This window comes from Tachyglossus aculeatus, chromosome 7, assembly GCF_015852505.1.
Source record: "Tachyglossus aculeatus isolate mTacAcu1 chromosome 7, mTacAcu1.pri, whole genome shotgun sequence".
NCBI lineage: Eukaryota > Metazoa > Chordata > Mammalia > Monotremata > Tachyglossidae > Tachyglossus > Tachyglossus aculeatus.
This window is the reverse complement of record NC_052072.1, coordinates 20,611,475-20,630,975: the sequence shown is the minus strand read 5'-3', so window position 1 is coordinate 20,630,975 and position 19,501 is coordinate 20,611,475. Positions and strand designations below refer to the sequence as shown.

Here is a 19,501-nt window from a genome sequence, read left to right as displayed (position 1 = left end):
TGGGAAGTACAAATTGGCAACATATAGAGACAGTCCCTACCCAACAGTGGGCTCACAGTCTAAAAGGGGGAGACAGAGAACAAAACCAAACATACTAACAAAATAAAATAAATAGAATAGATATGTACAAGTTAAATAAATAAATAAATAAATAGAGTAATAAATATGTACAAACATATATACATATATACAGGTGCTGTGGGGAAGGGAAGGAGGTAAGATGGGGGGATGGAGAGGGGGACGAGGGGGAGAGGAAGGAAGGGGCTTAGTCTGGGAAGGCCTCCTGGAGGAGGTGAGCTCTCAGTAGGGCCTTGAAGGGAGGAAGAGAGCTAGCTTGGCGGATGGGCAGAGGGAGGGCATTCTAGGCCCGGGGGAGGACGTGGGCCGGGGGTCGATGGCGGGACAGGTGAGACCGAGGTACGGTGAGGAGATTAGTGGCAGAGGAGTGGAGGGTGCGGGCTGGGCTGTAGAAGGAGAGAAGAGAGGTGAGGTAGGAGGGGGCGAGGTGATGGACAGCCTTGAAGCCCAGGGTGAGGAGTTTCTGCCTGATGCGCAGATTGATTGGTAGCCACTGGAGATTTTTGAGGAGGGGAGTAATATGCCCAGAGCGTTTCTGGACAAAGATAATCCGGGCAGCAGCATGAAGTATGGATTGAAGTGGAGAGAGACATGAGGATGGGAGATCAGAGAGAAGGCTGGTGCAGTAGTCCAGACGGGATAGGATGAGAGCTTGAACGAGCAGGGTAGCGGTATGGATGGAGAGGAAAGGGCGGATCTTGGCAATGTTGCGGAGCTGAGACCGGCAGGCTTTGGTGACGGCTTGGATGTGAGGGGTGAACGAGAGAGCGGAGTCGAGGATGACACCAAGGTTGCGGGCTTGTGAGACGGGAAGGATGGTAGTGCCGTCAACAGAGATGGGAAAGTCAGGGAGAGGGCAGGGTTTGGAAGGGAAGACGAGGCGTTCAGTCTTGGACATGTTGAGTTTTAGGTGGCGGGCAGACATCCAGATGGAGATGTCCTGAAGGCAGGAGGAAATCCGAGCCTGGAGGGAGGGGGAGAGAGCAGGGGCGGAGATGTAGATCTGGGTGTCATCAGCGTAGAGATGATAGTTGAAGCTGTGGGAGCAAATGAGGTCACCAAGGGAGTGCGTGTAGATCGAGAACAGAAGGGGACCAAGCACTGAACCTTGGGGAACCCCCACAGTAAGAGGATGGGAGGGGGAGGAGGAGCCTGCAAAAGAGACTGAGAAAGAACGACTGGAGAGATAAGAGGAGAACCAGGAGAGGACGGAGTCTGTGAAGCCAAGGTCAGATAGCATGTTGAGGAGAAGGGGGTGGTCCACAGTGTCAAAGGCAGCTGAGAGGTCGAGGAGGATTAGGACAGAGTATGAGCCGTTGGATTTTGCAAGCAGGAGGTCATTGGTGACCTTTGAGAGGGCAGTTCCTGTGGAATGTAGGGGATGGAAGCCAGACTGGAGGGGGTCGAGGAGAGAGTTGTTGTTGAGGAATTCGAGGCAGCGCGTGTAGACAACTCGTTCAAGGAGTTTGGAAAGGAATGGTAGGAGGGATATGGGGCGATAACTAGAAGGTGAGGTTAGCATGTTTGGTTTTGTTCTCTGTCTCCCCCTTTTAGACTGTGAGCCCACTGTTGGGTAGGGACTGTCTCTATCTGTTGCCAACTTGTACTTCCCAACCGCTTAGTACAGTGCTCTGCACACAGTAAGCGCTCAATAAGTACGATTGATTGATTGATTAATCCCCATTTTGCAGATGAGGTAACTGAGGCACAGAGAAGTGAAGTGACTTGCCCCAAGTCACACAGCAGATGTGGAGGAGCAGGAATTAGAAACTGGGTCCTTCTGACTTCCATGCCCACGCTCTATCTACTAGGCCCCACTCCTTCTCTAGACTATAAGCTTACTGTGGGCAGGGAATGTGTCTGTTTATTGTTATACTGTCCTTTCTCAAGTGCTTTACACACAGTAAATGCTTGATAAACACGACTGAATTGAGTTGAATTAATTACTGAGGGCTTACTATGAGCAGAGCACTGCACTATGTGCTTGTTAAGCGATAGACAATTACTCTCCCCCTGCCTCCAAAGCCCTATTGAAGGCCCACCTCCTCCAAGAGGCCTTCCCTGACTAAGCCCTCCTTTCCTCTTCTCCCACGCCCTTCTGCATCACCCTGAATTGCTCCCGTTATTCATCTCCTCCTCTCAACCCCACAGCACTTATGTGCGTAACTGAAATTTCTTTATATTCATGACTGTCTTCCCCTCTAGGCCGTTAGCTCATCATGGGCAGGGAATGTTTATTGATTGTTGCACTGTACTCCCCCAAGCGCTTAGTACAGTGCTCTGCCCACAGGAAGTGCTCAATAAATCCGACTGATTGACTGGCTTGTATAATACGACAGGATTAGCAGACACATTTGCTGCCCAAAACAAGCTTACGGTCTAGAGGGATCAGTGGTATTTATTGAGCACTTACACTGTGCAGAGCACTGAACTACATGCTTGGGGGAATATAACACAACAGGGTTGGTAGACACGTTTCCTGCCTGCAGCAGGCTTATAGTCTAGAGCGTAGTCATCTTCTGTAGATCCGTAGAGAAGCAGTGTAGCTTAGTGGAAAGAGCACGGGCTTCGGAGTCAGAAGTTATGGGTTCTAATCCCAGCTCCACCAATTGTCAACTATGTGACTTGGGGTAAGTCACTTAATAATAATAATAATGATGGAATTTATTAAGCACTTACTATGTGCAAAGCACTGTTCTAAGCGCTAGGGAGGTTACAAGGTGACTAGGTTGTCCCACGTGGGGCTCACAGTCTTAATCCCCATTTTACAGATGAGGTAACTGAGGCCCAGAGAAGTGAAGTGACTCGCCCAAAGTCACACAGCTGACAAGTGGCGGAGCCGGGATTTGAACCCACGACCTCTGACTCCAAAGCCCATGCTCTTTTCCACTGAGCCACGCTGCTTCTCTGTGCCTCAGTTACCTCATCTGTAAAATGGGGATTAGGGCTGTGAGCCCCACGTGTGACAACCTGATCACCTTCTACCTACCCCAGAGCTTAGAACAGCGCTTGGCACATGGTAAGTGCTTAACAAATACCGTCGTCATCATTATTATTATTATTATTGTTATCAAAGCGAGTCGTTTTGGGGAATCCTATGTTCTCTCAGTGGAGAGATATTACCGGGACTGGGAACAGCAAGTTAATCAATCAATGGTACTTAATGAGCGCTCACTGTGGGCAGAGCACTGTGCCAAGCGTTTCGGAGAGTCCAGCATAACAGAGGAAATGCAGTCTTAGGGTGGAGCTAGAAAGAATAAACTGGATTTCAGTTAGGCGGTCTGCAGTCACCTTTGGCTTTCTATTTTACACTACATAACTGTCTTCTGGGGTTGGAAGATGACGTTAAGGGTGAGATCTTATCGGCGGGTGCGACTGTGGTTAATAAAACCAAGGTATGATCGGCAATCTCTCCCCCAGGTTGAATGCACAGTCTTTTAGACTGTGAGCCCACTGTTGGGTAGGGACTGTCTCTATATGTTGCCAATTTGTACTTCCCAAGCGCTTAGTACAGTGCTCTGCACATAGTAAGCGCTCAATAAATACGATTGATGATGATGATGCACAGAAAGATGGTCTCCGTGTGGTAGTGTTGCACGTGTTCCCTGCGACGCCTCCTCGTTCTGTCTTTGCCTCTCCCCCCGGTTTGGGTTCTGCGGGAGAGCGGCTCCTTTTCCAACGGCTCTTTCCCAGACGGTTCTGCCTATGTTTCTATATGTTGCCAACTTGTACTTCCCAAGCGCTTAGTACAGTGCTCTGCACACAGTAAGCGCTCAATAAATACGATTGATGATGATGATGATGACCTATGCCCACTGATCTGAGATCTGTGCTTCTTTGTCTCTGGAGAGCGTATCTGAGGTCCAGCTCCATATGCTGTAGCTGTTTAAGTACCCTATGGTCATCCGTTCTCCACATAATAATCATAATGATAATAATAATGGCACTTGTTAAGCGCTGGGGGAGGTACAAGTTAAGCAGGTTGGACACAGTACCTGTCCCACATGGGGCTCACATTCCTAATCCCCATTTTACAGATGACATAATGGAGGCCCAGAGAAGTGAAGTGACTTGCCCAAAGTCACTCAGCAGACATGTGGCAGAGCCGGGATTAGAACCTGTGTCCTTCTGATTCCCAGGCCCGTGCTCTGTCCACTAAGACACGCTGCTTCTCTGAAGTCCTGCCCGTTGCCAGGGTGATGCACTTCCCAAGCGCTTGGTACAGTGCTCTGCACACAGTAAGCGCTCAATAAATACGATTGAATGAATGAATGAATGCGCTGAGCACTGCTTTCCTCTAGACTGAAAGCTCCTTGTGGGCAGGGAACACGGCTGCCAACTCTGTGATACTGTCTTTATTTTTTTTTTATGGTATTTGTTCAGCGCTTACTATGTGCCAGGCACTGTACTAAGTGCTGGGGTAGATCAATCAATTAATTGGATCATATTCATTCATTCAATCGTATTTATTGAGCGCTTACTGTGTGCAGAGCACTGTACTAAGTGCTTGGGAAGTACAAGATGGCAACATATAGAGACGGTGCCTACCCCACAACGGGCTCACAGTTTAGAAGGGGGAGACAGACAACAAAACAAAACATGTGGACAGGTGTCAAGTATCATATGTATTTATCATGTTTTTACTGTGTGCAAAACACTGTTCTAAATGCTTGGGAGAGTACAATATAGCAGAGTTGGCGGATACGTTCCCTGCTCACAACGAGCTTATAGTCTAAAGGCATGAGCTTACGGACACAAGATAATCAGGATGGACACGGTCCCGGTCCCACATGCGGCTCACAGTCTTAATCCCCATTTTACAGGTGAGGGAACTGAGGCACAGAGAAGTTCAGGACTTTCTTGAGGTCACACAGCAGGCAAGTGATGGATCTGGGATTAGAACCCATATCCTCTGACTGCACAGAGTAAGCCCTCAATAAATATGATTGATTGATTGATTGATTTGAGGCTGGGGGCCTACGAAGAACCCATTCATCACTGGTGGTTCTTTCTGGCCAGTTGATGTGAAGTATTCATTCAAGCGGTCATTCAATCGTTATTTATTGGGTGCTTACTGTGTGCAAAGCACTGTGCTAAGTGCTTGGGATAGTACAACAGCGTGGCTCAGTGGAAAGAACACGGCCTTGGAAGTCAGAGGTCATGGGTTTGAATCACGGCTCAGCCACTTGTCAGTTGTGTGACCTTGGGCAAGCAACTTAACTTCTCTGTGCCCCAGTTACCTCATCTGTAAAATGGGAATTAAGACTGTCAGCCCCATGTGGTACAACCGTATCACCTTGTATCCCCCACGGCGCTTAGAACAGTGCTTCGCACATAGTAAGCACTTAATAAATACCACCATTATTATTATTATTATTACAATAGAACAAAACACAGACACATTCCCTGCCCGCAGTGAGCTTACAGTCTAGAGGGGGAGACAGACATTAATATGAGACATTAATAGAGAAGCAGCGTGGCTCAGTGGAAAGAGCCCGGGCTTTGGAGTCAGAGGTCATGGGCTCAAATCCCGGCTCTGCCAATTGTCAGCTGTGTGACTTTGGGCAAGTCACTTCACTTCTCTGTGCCTCAGTTACCTCATCTGTAAAATGGGGATTAAGACTGTGAGCCCCTCATGGGACAACCTGATCACCTTGTAACCTCCCCAGCGCTTAGAACAGTGCAATGCACATAGTAAGTGCTTAATAAATGCCATCATCATTATTATTATTATTAATATAAATAAAGAAATTACAGATAAGGACCTAAGTATGGATATGCATATATAAATATGATGTATAGGTGGTGCTGATGGGCTTGCTCTGGAAAATGGGTGTCTAAGATCGGGTCTCACCACTGTAATAATAATAAATAGTGATGGTATTTGTTAAGCGCTTTCTAATGTACCAAGCACTGTTCTGAGCAATGGGGTAGATACAAGGTAATCAGGTTGTTCCCCATGGGGCTCACAGTCTTCATCCCCATTTTACAGATGAAGTAACTGAGGCCCAGAGAAGTGAAGTGACTTGCCCAAAGTGACACAGCTGTCACGTGGGGGAGTCGGGATGTGAACCCGCAACCTCTGACTCCCAATCCCAGGCTCTTGCCACTGAGCCATGCTGCTTCTCTGCTTCACCGTAGAGAACAGGGGCGGGCAAAATAAGGCCTAGGGCTCCAGTAATCAATCAATCAATCAATCAATCGTATTTATTGAGCGCTTACTGTGTGCAGAGCACTGTACTAAGGGCTTGGGAAGTACAAGTTGGCAACATATAGAGACATTCATTCATTCATTTATTACTTTTTTATTCATTCGACCGTATTTATTGAATGCTTACTGTGTGCAGAGCACTCCACTAAGTGCTTGGGAGAATATCTGGCATATTGGGTAGAGCACGGGCCTAGAAGTCAAAAGGTCATGGGTTCTAATTCCACCAGTTGTCTGCTGTGTTATCTTGGGCAAGTCACTTCACTTCTCTGGGCCTCAGTTCCCACATCTGTAAAATGGGGATTGAGACTGTGAGCCCCACATAGGACAGGGGCTGTGCTTAACCTGATTCGCTTGTATCCACACCAGCACTTAGTACAGTGCCTGGCATATAGTAAGCGCTTAACAAATGCCATAATTATTATTATTACAATCCAACAATAGACACGTTCCCTGCCCACAACGAGCTTAGAGTCCAGATCAATCAATCAGTGGTATTTATTGAGCACTTAGTACGTGCAGAGCGCTGTAGTAAGCGCTTGGGAGAGTCCAATCCAACAGAATTAGCAGACACATTTCCTGCTCATTTGTGGCCTACCAGGAGATTACATAATAATAATAATAATAATAATAATAATAATAATAATAATGATGGCATTTATTAAGCGCTTACTATGTGCAAAGCACTATTCTAAGCACTGTGGAGGTTACAAGGTAATCAGGTGGCCCCACGGGGGCTCACAGTCTTAATCCCCATTTTACAGATGAGGTAACTGAGGCACAGAGAAGTGAAGTGACGTGCTCAAAGTCACACAGCTGACAATTGGTGGAACTGGGATTTGAACCCATGACCTCTGATTCCAAAGCCCGGGCTCTTTCCACTGAACCACGCTGCTTCTCTGCATCCATCCCACAGACCCGATCCTGCCTAGCGCAACTGCAGATGTAGTAGGTAATCAATCAATCAATCATATTTATTGAGCGCTTACTGTGTACAGAGCACTGTACTAAGCGCTTGGGAAGTACAAGTTGGCAACATATAGAGACAGTCCCTACCCAACAGTGGGCTCACAGTCTAAGAAACAGTGGGCTCACCCGTACCAAAAAGAGGAATTTATTTATAGTAATATTTGTCGCCCCCCTCTAGATAGTTAGGCTCCTTGTTTTCTTTTTTATGGTAACTGTTAAGCTCTTACTATGTGTCAGGCACTGTACTAAGCACTGGGGTAGATACAAACAAATCGGGTTGGACACAGTCCCTGTCCCACGTGGGGCTCCAAGTCTTAACCCCCATTTTACAGATGAGGGAACCGAGGCCTGGAGAAGTGAAGTGACTTGCCCAAGGTCACGCAGCAGACGTGTGGCGGAGCCGGGATCAGAACCCAGGTCCTTCTGAGTCCCAGGCCAGTGCTCTGTCCACTACGCCATGCTGCTTCCCTTATAGTCTGTAATAATGATAACTGTGGTATTCGTGACGCGCTTACTGAGTGCCAGGCACTGTAGTAAGCTCTGGGGCGGATACACGCAAATCGGGCTGGACACGGTCCCTGTCCCACGTGGGGCTCACATGTAATAAATACCGTTGATCGATTGATCGATAGATTGCCTGAAAGCATTGGTTCCGGGGAAAACCCGCTCCGTGAGCCATTCTCCTCTCCTCGGAGGCTCCCAGATAAGCCGTGTGGCTTAGTAGAAAGAGCCCGGGCTTGGGAGTCAGAGGTAGTGGGTTCTAATCCCGCCTCCGCCTCTTGTCAGCCGTGTGACTTGGGGGAAATTACTTAACTTCTCTGTGCCTCAGTTACCTCATCTATAAAATGGGGAGTCCCATGTGGGACAACCTGATTGCCTTGTACCTACCTCAGGGCTTAGAGTACATAGCTATTCTATTTATTTTATTTTGTTAGTATGTTTGGTTTTGTTCTCTGTCTCCCCCTTTTAGACTGTGAGCCCACTGTTGGGTAGGGACTGTCTCTATATGTTGCCAATTTGGACTTCCCAAGCGCTTAGTACAGTGCTCTGCACATAGTAAGCGCTCAATAAATACGATTGATGATGATGATGTTGGGCACATACAAAGTGCTTAATAAAGGTTATTATTATTATTATTATTATTATTATTATTATTATTAATGAGCATGGAGAGCACCCCCCTGCCCATCCTCCATTCCCAGACACGGGGGGGCACCTCACAGCTTGCCCTGCAGAAGCAACAGAGACTACACAATCAGCAAGTTCAGCCCAGTGCCCCAGGGGGATGTTCATTCAATAATAATAATCATTGTGGTATTTGTTAAGTGCTTACTGTGTGCCAGGCACTGGGGTGGATACAAGCAAATCAGATGGGACACGATCCCTGCCCCACGGGGGACTCATAGTCTCAACCCCTATTTTATAGATGAGGTAACTGAGGCACAGAGAAGTGACTTGCCCAAGGCCACACAGCAGACAAGTGCTGGCTCAGCTGCTTGTCAGCTGTGTGACTTTCAGCAAGTCACTTCTCTGTGCCTCAGGTACCTCATATGTAAAATGGGGATTAAGACTGGAAGCCTCACATGGGTTAACCTGATCACCTTGTATCCTCCCCAGCGCTTAGAACAGTGCTTTGCACATAGTAAGCACTTAACAAATGCCATCATTATTATTAAGTGGCAGAGCAAAGATTAGAATCCATGACCTTCTGACTTCCTGTCCACTATGCCATGCTGCTTCTCCCATGCTATGCGCTTAGTACAGTGCTCTGCACACAGTAAGTGCTCAATAAATACGATTGATGATGATGATGATGCTACTTCCCCTATTTAATTATATTTATCGAGCACTTAACTGTGCACAGAACATTGAACTAAGCGCTTGGGAGAGTATAACATAACAATAAACAGACACATTCCCCGCCCACGATTAGCTTACAGTCTAGAGGTCAACTGGGGGATCTGTCCCCGATGCCCTGTGAGAAGCCCGGGGGTGGCCTGGAGCCCAAGCCCTCTCTTCTCTAGTAATGATGGTATTTGTTAGGCACTTACTATGTGCCAAGCACTGTTCTAAGCACTGGGGTAGATACAAGGTAATCAGGTTGTCCCACGTGGGGCTCACAGTCTTAATCCCCACTGTCCAGATGAGGTAACTGAGGCACGGAGAAGTGAAGCGACTTGCCCAAAGTCACACAACTGATAAGCGGCAGAGCTGGGATTAGAACCCACGACCTCGGACTCCCCAGCCCGGGCTCTTTCCACTAAGCCACGCTGTTTCTCTACCCTGGCCTCTGTTGCAATGAAGGGCTGCACGTGAGAGTGGGGAGTCCCCATGGCTGGAGGGTCTTTGTACCCCACCCCGATTAGTTTGCAAGCTTGGAAGCTCCCAGAGGAGCGGTCCAAAGATTCCTTTGGTGGGGGGGGGGGGGGGGTGGCTAATAGGAGGGAATAGGATTTAATTCCCATTTTACGGGTGAGGTAACCAAGGCCCAGAGAAGTGAAGCGACTGGCCCGAGGCCCCACAGCACAGATCCGTGCCAGGGGCAGGATTAGCACCCAGGTCCTCTGCCACCCCCTTCCCCCCAGCCCCGTGCTCCCTCCGCTAGGCCACGCCGCCCGCCCTGTAGGCGGGGAACCCTTCTACGGACTCCGTCACGTCGGGTACTCTCCCAAGCGCTTAGCAGAGCGCTCCGCCCACAGCGAGTGCTCGACAGATCCGGCCGGAGGCGCGACGACCGGACGCTGGGGCGGACCGTCGGGGCCGAGCCGGGGGAGGCCGGCGGGGAGGACGAAGGGAGCCGGAAGACCTACCTGGCTGAGCAGCTGGCCGTGAAATATGGTGTTGACCACTTTGAGCACCTGCTTGGTGAGCTTCCTCTGGGAGAAGGGGATGAGGATCCTGCGCTTGGTGCCCTCCGACTCCAGCTCCTGCTGGACCTTGTCCAGCAGTTCGCAGAGGAACTCCTGCGCGTCCTGCTGGTCGTAGCCGCGGAAGGCGGGGATCAGGCTCCACACCGAGTGCAGCATGGCGAACGGGGACACCAGGGCCCACTTCCCGGACCACATGACGCGGAAGAGGGTGTGCAGTTCGTGGCAGAGGGAGATGTGCTTGGAGCTGGGCTCCTTGGGCTGAATCAGCTCCAGGCTCTGGCCGGTGGCCGCCCCGCCGTTGAGGCCGCCCGGCGGGCCCGACCGCTCCCGGGCCCCGGCCGCCGGGCCGCCGGGCGACCTGGCGAAGAGGTCTTCGGTGTCGGAGAGGTCCAGGGTCAGAAAGCACTCCCGGAACTTCTGGAGGTGGCTGAGCACCTGGAGGATGGAGTTCATGTAGCAGGTGTTGCCAAGGTTCCTCAGGCCCGTGACCCCCGGGGTCATGGCCGGCTCGCGCCGGATGGCGTAGAGCCGGCGGTACGGGCCGCCGCCCGCCGCCCGTGTCCTTGAGGTAGAAGAGGAAGTGGCAGCACCCCCCGGGAAGGACCCCTCCCGGGGGGCCAGCAGCCGGGCGCTCTTCCTCAGGGGCGTGTTGGCCAGCTCCTCCAGGAGCCGTCGTTTCATCTCCCGCCTCCGCTGCCTCGTGGCCTCCCTCTTCCTCTCCAGCTCCTCGGCCCGCCTCTTCTGTTCCAGCTTCAGCCGGCCCCGCGAGCTCTTCTGGAACCAGACCCTCAGGGCCTTGGCGAGCAGGCACTGCCGCCGGTGCCACAGAGCCGTCAGCATCTGCGGCCGGCCCTGGGGGGCCCGGCGGGAGCGGGCCGCGGCCTCCCCCGAGGCCATGGAGCGCAGCGTCCGCCCGCTCCGACCCGCCGGGTCGGCCCCGGGGTTGCGGATGGCGGAGAGGGCGCTCCGCAGCAGCTTCAGGTCGCCCTCGGGGTTGTCGTTCAGGACGTAGTCCTCGCAGAGGTAGCAGAACACGTACAGGTCATTCACCTCCATCGCCAGCGGGTGCCTGGTCTCCTCGAAGTGCTTGAGCGCGTGTTCCTCGATGTACCGCCCGCAAGCTACGTGGGAGCACTTGAGGCAGGCCCAGATGGACTCCGTGGTATTACAGTCGATGCACTGCCACTTCTGGGGGTTCAGGATGGAGTGGTCCTGGGCGAGTCGTAACCGCCCCACGTGCTTGCATCTATCCATGTCTCACAGATGGCTCCGCTCCTTTAACCTGCCGAGACCAAGCCGAAAGTTGGGTTCTGGGGGGAAAAAAAAGCGATCGCAGAGCCATTCTGTCGTTTGAAGGGGAACTCTCTTTCCCCCTTTACCTCTTTTTTCTAACAGGGACCCAAAGATGTCTTCGTTCCTGGAATCCCCGGTCTAAAATTTGGTTCCCGAAAGATACTGCACTCCGCTCGGCCCTCGGAAGATGCTACTGAATGACCGCACCATCTGAAGTTCCCACAATGCTTAAGGGCAGAGACCGCGCTCCCTCCGTCCCTTGATAAGAAATCACCTGAGACGAGATGGGCCGATATTTCCCCTGGGTTCAGGCTGAAACCGAAATGCATTTATTTATTTTTTTTCACAGCTTTTGTTAAGCACTTACTATGCGCCAGGCACTTCACTGAGCACCGGGGTAGACACGAGCTAATCAGTTTGGACACGGGCCGGGTCCCACAAGGGGCTCACAGTCTTAATTCCCATTTGACAGATGAGGGAACTCAGGCCCAGATAACTGAAGTGACTCGCCCGGGGTCTCAGAGCAGACAAGTGGCGGAGCTGAGACTAGAACCCAGGTCCCTCTGAATCCCAGGCCTGTGCTCTATCCACTAGGAGATGATGAATTTCCTTGGGATTCCAGGGACCCTCCATCCCCACCACCCAGCTGTGGTTGGTTCAGTCTGTTCAGGAAGAAGTGAGGGAGCTCTTCGCCTTCACCCGCGCCCCCAGGGACCTCATTTGAGGGATAGCCTGAGCCTGGGAGTTAGAAGGTCATGGGTTCTGATCCAGGGTCCACCACTCCTCTGCTATGTGACCTTGGGCAAATCACTTCACATCTCTGGGTCTCAGTTAACTCATCTGTGAAATGGGGATTAAGACCGTGAGCCCTATGTGGGACAGGGACTGTGTCCAGCCTGATATGCTTGTACTCTCCCCCACTCCGCCCTTCCCTCCCAGTGCTTAGTACAGTGCCTGGCACATAATAAGTGCTTAACAAGTATCACGATTATTATTATTATTATTATTATTATTATTAGTTCCTTTGGGTTCTACCAACCTGGACTGCGTGGGAGCTGATAGACACAAGGGTCTCCACATTTCATTCCGGGTCCCTTGGATGGGTGGGCCCGGAGGAGAGAGGGCGTGGGGAAGTGGAAGGAATCTCTAGAATCCGTCCTTACCCTGCCACCCAAACTGTTACCACCCTGAGCCAAGAACTTATTTCCCACCTTGACTATTACATCAACCACCTTGTTGACCTCCGTGCCTCCTGCCTCTCCCAGTTGATTCTGCTGCCCGGATCATTTTTCTGGAAAACCATTCAGTCCCTATCTCCCCACTCCTCAATAACCTCCAATCATTGCCCATCCACCTCAGTTCCCTTAGACCATGAGACCCATGCAGGACAGGGACCGCGTCTACCATGATTGACCTGGAACCACCCCAGCGCTTAGAACAGGGCTTGACACATTGAACAGGTGCTTCACAAACACCACAATTAGAGCAGCGGCATGGCGTAGTGGATAGAGCCCACACCTGTGAGTCAGAGAAGCCGCGTGGCTCAGTGGAAAGAGCAAGGGCTTTGGAGTCAGGTCATAGTTTCGAATCCCGGCTCCACCACGTGTCTGCTGTGTGACCTTGGGCACATCACTTAACTTCTCAGAGCCTCAGTTACCTCATCTGTAAAATGGGGATGATAACTGTGAGCCCCATATGGGACAACCTGATCACCTTGTATCCCCCCAACGCTTAGAACAGTGCTTTGCACATAGTAAGCGCTTAACAAATGCCATCATTATTATTATTATTATAGAAGGTCATGGGGTTCTAATCCCAGCTCCGCCATTTGTCTGAGACTTCACTTCTCTGCGTTTCAGTTACCTCATCTGTAAAACAGGGATGAAGACTGTGAGCCCTTTGCAGGACAGGGGCTGTGTCCAACTCGATTTGCTTGTATTCACCCCAGCGCTCAGTAGAGTGCCTGGCACACAGTAAGTGCTTAACAAATACCATAAGTATTATTATTATTGCCTTTAAGGCACTAGATCAGCTCTCTCCCTCCTACCTTACCTCTACAACAACTTAATCTGCACGTTCTGCTCCTCTAACAGCAATCTAATCTGTGCATTCCACTCCTCTTAACAACAACTTAATCTCCACACCTCGATCTCTTCTATCAGCCTCCTTCCCCTTGCCCACACCTTCCCTTGAGCCTTGAACTCCCACTTTGTTCATACTGGAGAGTCCGCCTCTCTCTCCTACCTTCAAAACCCTCCTAAAATCACATCTCCTCCAATGGGCCTGTCCAAATTAAGCCCTGGCTTCCCCTATTTGCTTTCCCCCCTGCGTCGATTCTGCATTTGACGATGTACCTCATAAGTACTTCGACCCTCACCTCAACCTCATGAGACTAATGTAAATAGCCTTACATTCTATTTCCCCGCTCCATCATTTATTTGAATGTCTGCCTCCCCCTGTGGACTGTAAGCTCGTTGTGGGCAGGGAATGTGACTGTCCCAAGCCCTCAGTACAGTGTTTTGTCCACAGTAAGTGTTCAATAAATACGACTGAATTAATCAATTAATTAATGGGCTCTTGTCTTGTCTGCCCACCGACTCGATTATATTGTACTTTCCCAAGCACCTAGTACAGAACTCGGCACACATCAAGCATTCAATAATTACCACTGACGGGATGAAGGATTCAGAAAACGTTTCTCACATAACTTATTGGAGGGAAGCTTAGTACCAGAAAAGAAGCTCGCTTATGCCAGTCTAAATGTACTTCCCAGAAGCTGATAATAGGAGCAAGTGAAAAGGGGAAAACAAAATCGGGAATTCATCAGTGGGTGGAAATCATTTGGAGGCATCAAACTTGAGGTTCAATCCAAATGATTAAAAAGGAAAAGATCTCGTGTCCCAGGGATTCCAAGGCTCACACTGATGGATTGATCTGAAAGTGTCTGGCTGGCGGGGGTCTCAGTCCCACTATCTTGGAAAGTGTCTCAGGGCAGAGAACATCTAATAATACAAATAATAATAATAGTAATAACAATAGTATTTGTTAAGCGCTCACTACTCTACTAAGAGCTGGGGTAGATACCTCATGGGAAGCAGCAGGCCCTAACAGATAAAGCATGGGCTTGGGAGTCAGAAGGACCTAGGTTCTAATCTCTGCCCTGCCACTTGCCTGCTGTGCAACCTTGGGCAAGTCACTTCACTTCTCTGTGCCTCAGTTCCCTCATCTGTAAAACAGGGATCAAGACTGTGAGCCCCATGTGGGACAGCGACTGTGTCCAACCTGAAGAGCTTATATCTACCCCAGCTCTTAGAACAGTGCCTGGTACATAGTAAGAACTTAACAAATACCACAATTATTATTATCATACAAGCTAATCAGGATATCAGGATAATACATGATAAATATATGATACAGAACCAGGTTGGACAGAGTCCCTGTCCCACACAGGACTCACAGTCTAAGCTGGGAGGAGAACAGGTACTGAATCTTCATTTTACAAATGAGGTAGCTGAGGCCCAGAGAAGTGAAGTGCCTTGCCCAAGGTCACACAGCTGACAAGTGGAGGACCCAGGATTAGAACCCCCTTCTATGACTTCCAGGCTTGGGCTCTTCCCACTAGGCCACGCTGCTTCAGGCTGGTGTGGGCAGGGATTGTCTCTCTTTATTACTGAATTGTACTTTCCAAGGCCCTAGTACAGTGCTCTGCACACAGTAAGCACTCAATAACTATGATTGAATGAAGATACAGTGCTCTGCACACAGTAAGCGCTCAATAACTACGAATGAATGAAGACTGGAAGTGTTGGGGAAAACCTGGAGTGGACCCCTTCCCGGCTTCCGGAAAGAGACTCTCCTTGTCACTGAACTCCCAGAGCAGCAAAGACACCCTTCATGGTCTCAACTTCTCACTCCCCACCTTCATCTTTGCCTCCCTCCTTCCCCTGGGCCACCCATACCCCCTAGGAGTTTGTTGAGACCTTAGTAGGTCCATGAAATGCGCTGAATCTACCTCCTAACGGTAATGAATCAAATATCACCCCATCTTCCATCTCCCTCCTACCATTCCTTTCCCAACTCCTCAAACGAGTTGCGGACACTGGCTGCCTCCACTTCCTCTCCTCCAACTGTCGCCTCGACCCCCTGCTCTCTGGCTTCTGTCCCCTCCACTCTACTCCACTGAAACTGCCATCTCAGAGGTCACCAGTGACCTCCGTCTTGCCAAAACTAATGGCCGCTATGCCATCCTAAACCTCCTCGACCTCTCAACGGCCCGTGACACTGTGGACCCTTCTCCTAAAAACACCAGTCCGATCCAATCCAATCCAATTGTATTTATTGAGCGCTTACTATGTGCAAAGCACTGTACTAAACTAACAGCTGTACTGCTGTTTGTTAACCACAAACAAACACCAGCCAACCTTGATTTCAGTGACACTGTCTTCTCCCGTCTCTCTTCCTATCGCTCTGGCCTCTCCTTCTCAGTCTTTCTTGTCAGCTCCTCCTCTACCTTTCGCTCTCTAACTATGAGGGGCAGAAGGGGCTCTCGCATGGCTCAAGCCCGGATCCCCTTCTCTCTCCATCTACACCCACTTGGAAAATTCAGTTGCTCCCATGACTCGAATTACCACCTCCACAAAGATGACTCCTAATTCTACCTTTCCAGCCCAGACCTCTGTCCTTCTCTACAATTTCACATTTCCTCTCAAGTCTGCGGCTTGGGGATTATCTCGACATCTCTCTCATTCAATCAATCAATCAATGGTATTTATTGAGCACTTACTATGTGCAGAGCACTGTCGGGAGAATGCAATACAACTGAATTAGCCTACCCGTTCCTGGTCTGTCATCAAATCTCATCGGTTTCACCTTCGCGACACCTTTAGAGTCTGTCCTTCCCTCTCCATCCTAAATGCTTCCCCGCTGGTCCAAACACTTGCCATATCCTGCCTCGACTACTGCATCGGCCTCCTGGCTGACCTTCCTGGTTCCACCCTCTCCGCTCTCCAGTCCATACTTCACACTGCTGCTCCAAACGATCTTCTGAAAAATGATTCCAAACCCTCCAATCGTTGCCCATCTGCCTCTGCATCCATCGGAAACTCCTCACCGTTGGCTTTAAGGTACCCAAAACGGCTTTCTCTCTCCTAAAGAACCACCGTTCCTCTCCCGTTACGACCCATTCCACACACCTCACTCCTCTGACACCAACTTACTTACTGTGCCTTAATCACATCTCTCTCACTGTCGGACCCCTTGCTCACATCCCCGCTCCCTGCCTGGACCTTCCCCCGCTTCATATCTCTCCCTTTCTTCTAAAATCACAGCTCCTCTGGGAAGCCTTCCCGGACGAACCTCTCATCTCCCTCTCTTCTCCCTCCCTTCTGTGTTTCCTATGCAGTTTTTAATGGTATTTGTTAAGGGCTTACTATGTACGAGGCACTGTACTAAGCTCTTGCGTAGATGCTAGATAATCAGGCTGGGCACAGCCACTCTCCCACACGGGGCTCACAGTCTCAATCCCCATTTCATGGATGAGGTAACTGAGGCAGAGATTAGTAAAATGACTTGCCCAAAGTCATCCAGCAGACAAGCAACAGAACCAGGATTAGAACCCAGGTCCTTTAACACCCAGGCCCGTGCTCTCTCCACTAGGCCACGCCACTTCTTCACACTGGGTCTGAATCCCCTAAGCGCTTTGATAGTCACCCCACCCCACCGTCCGTCTGTACGGATTCACTTTCCCTATCTGTAATTTCTCTTAGTGTCTGCCTCCCCCATTGGACTGTAAACTCTCTGAGGGCAGGGAGCGGGCCTACCCACTCAATTGTACTCACCCAGGCGCCAAGTACAGCGCTCCGCACGTAGTAAGCGCTCAATAAATACCCGTGACGGATGGGCCCGACGTGGCCCGCCGGGGCCACTTCTCGTGCCTTGACATCTGCGAGAGCCGACCTCCCCTCCATCCCCGGGGCCCAGGAGCGTCCTCCCCCTTAACACGCAGACCGCACGGCTGTCTTGTCTCAAACTCCGCTGACACACACGCGGAACAAAAGGCACAATAGAGAGAAGAGTTTTTGGCTCAAGCATCGCTCCGGCACCAACCAATGGGGCAGGTTCGAGAGAGATTAGTACCCCCTCAAGTCTGGCACTCTGCCCGCGGTAATCTGATTGGCACATCGGAGAAAAAGTCTTTAATTTGCTGTTCTTTCAAAAACCGGAAATGAAGACAAAGCATCGGGAGATGTACTACGGTGCTTCCAAGAAACAAGCCACTAAATTATTATTGCTCCTTCTAACGCCACGTTTTAGACCCCGTATTTACTCTATCTGGTCTTTCAGAGGAGGGGAGGAAATTCTCACAGAAAGCCCAAACGGCATTTCTCCTGCAAAATTCTCCCACCTGGACCGTTCAGGGTGAAAAACCACCTCCACCCCCTTCAGTTTTGTCATTATTTAAAGATGTTTCAATACTCACTGAGTCATATTTGAACAGCCTCTCCTTCGCAACTCAGAAACCAGTGGCTGGAATATCCCCATTTCAGCCAATGGGTGCCTTGGCAGGTCTTCAGGAATTTAATTGCTACCGAGATCTTTACCACATGAAACAGAGCCCCGTTTCGAAGCCCTGTAAAGGAAGAGCATTTCTGGGTTAGGAACACGCAAACAAAATACCTTGACTCAGGCTGCTTGCGGAGTACATCTTCTCACTCAAAAAGTATATCCTCCCCCCCCACCCCAGCCCCCCGAGAGGGGAACTGAGCACCTGAAAGACAGGCCCATCCGCCCACCTCTTGACCCCCAGACTTTGCCAGGAAGCACTATCGGACGAGCAGCCCACCCTGGAATTCCCTTTCCCGATCCATCAGTCTGCAGATCACGTGCATCCTCTCCCGTTATAAGTCTGTCGTGGTCCCTGGTTGACCTAACCGTATGGCACGGGAAAATTCAAACAGGAAAACTCGACAAAATCCTGAACCTCACCCCTCAGATCCGAGTTAGGCTAAAGCAGGTTCTTGAAGGGGAGGGGGCGGGGGGAGGGCGGAGGAAATCAGTTTGCCAAACCAAGCATTGTATCTGTTCTCTGATTTCAGGATACAATCTGTGCCGATGAAGGGCCCTCGAGGGGAAATCTACCGTTCAATGAAATAAACGAGGCTCGGAGAAACCGGGGGGCAGGTGGGGGGAACGACCGAAGAGAATGTCATCTGCCCTCAATCCGGCCAGAATGAGAACGGGTCGCTCTGCCCCGTAATCTAGGAACGGGGCTTACTCACCTCACACTGGCTCTGACTACGGGGCCTCAAAATATGGCCCAACAGGCTGAAATCCATCTTCACTGACAGAAAGAGGAGTTCTCACTTGAAAAGGCGAAACACGAAGCTTTTCCTAGATAGAGTCTCAGACGCTACGAGGGGCCACCATCCACGATGAAAACGAACATACCGGTTTAGACACCACGGCCAACCAGAAGCCTGAAAGCCAAATGCTAATCAATGGGGGGGGAAAGGGGGGGCGCACCAGCAATAAAATCAGAAAAGGATCCGACAGTTTCTAGCTTTTCCATCCTTCTATGAAGGGGAAAAGCGGGCACGGAGTTGGTGGGGGGCAGGGGGAGAACAGCAGCAAAATAACTAAAAATAATGTCTGATAATGTCCCCAGAACCAAACTGGGAGGCAGCGGGAGGGTGAGGAGAATCCAATAAATTGCTTTTCTACAATTATGAAGGCTTAATTTTAAAAATTTCCAATCACCTCCAATTAGGAAATACTTAGCCTAAAGGCTGAATATTTAAAAAAAAAATTAAACCTTTCCAACTCTTTCATTTGCTTTCCTTTTTTTTTTTTTTGCTGAAGACTTCTAGATTTGTCCTGTCAATAAAAGGCTCTCTATCTATCGGAGAGGTTTCTCTGTTTCCAAAAATCCAAGTTCAAAATTTTGATGTGCTTTTTACTGGGGGAGTTTCAATCCCCTCCCATAACCAATTTCTTAGCATAGCTGTACAGTTTAACTAGTCCCTGAGAAACGAAAATCTGCAAAGAGCCAAGAGGAGAAGAAAAAGGAAAAAAAACAAAACAATGA

The 19,501-nt window shown here is 50.0% G+C and overlaps 1 protein-coding gene across 5 annotated transcripts in view; it reads right to left on the bottom strand.

Annotated features, from left to right (window-relative positions):
- USP49 (ubiquitin specific peptidase 49) overlaps nt 1-18,893 on the bottom strand; it is a 36,188-nt gene extending 17,295 nt beyond the window's left edge. For 4 of the 5 annotated variants that reach the window (XM_038749776.1, XM_038749778.1, XM_038749779.1 and 1 more), the window contains exons 1-3: nt 18,696-18,893; nt 17,897-18,046; nt 10,066-11,407 (exon numbers count right to left, since the gene is read on the bottom strand). In XM_038749776.1, coding sequence (XP_038605704.1) covers nt 10,066-11,379 — 1,314 coding nt within the window. In that variant the 5' untranslated portion in view covers nt 11,380-11,407; nt 17,897-18,046; nt 18,696-18,893. Of the gene's footprint in view, nt 1-10,065; nt 11,436-17,896; nt 18,047-18,695 lie in introns of all 5 variants that reach the window. The other variant, XM_038749777.1, reaches the window with a different exon arrangement.
- Between the last annotated feature and the right edge of the window lie 608 nt (nt 18,894-19,501).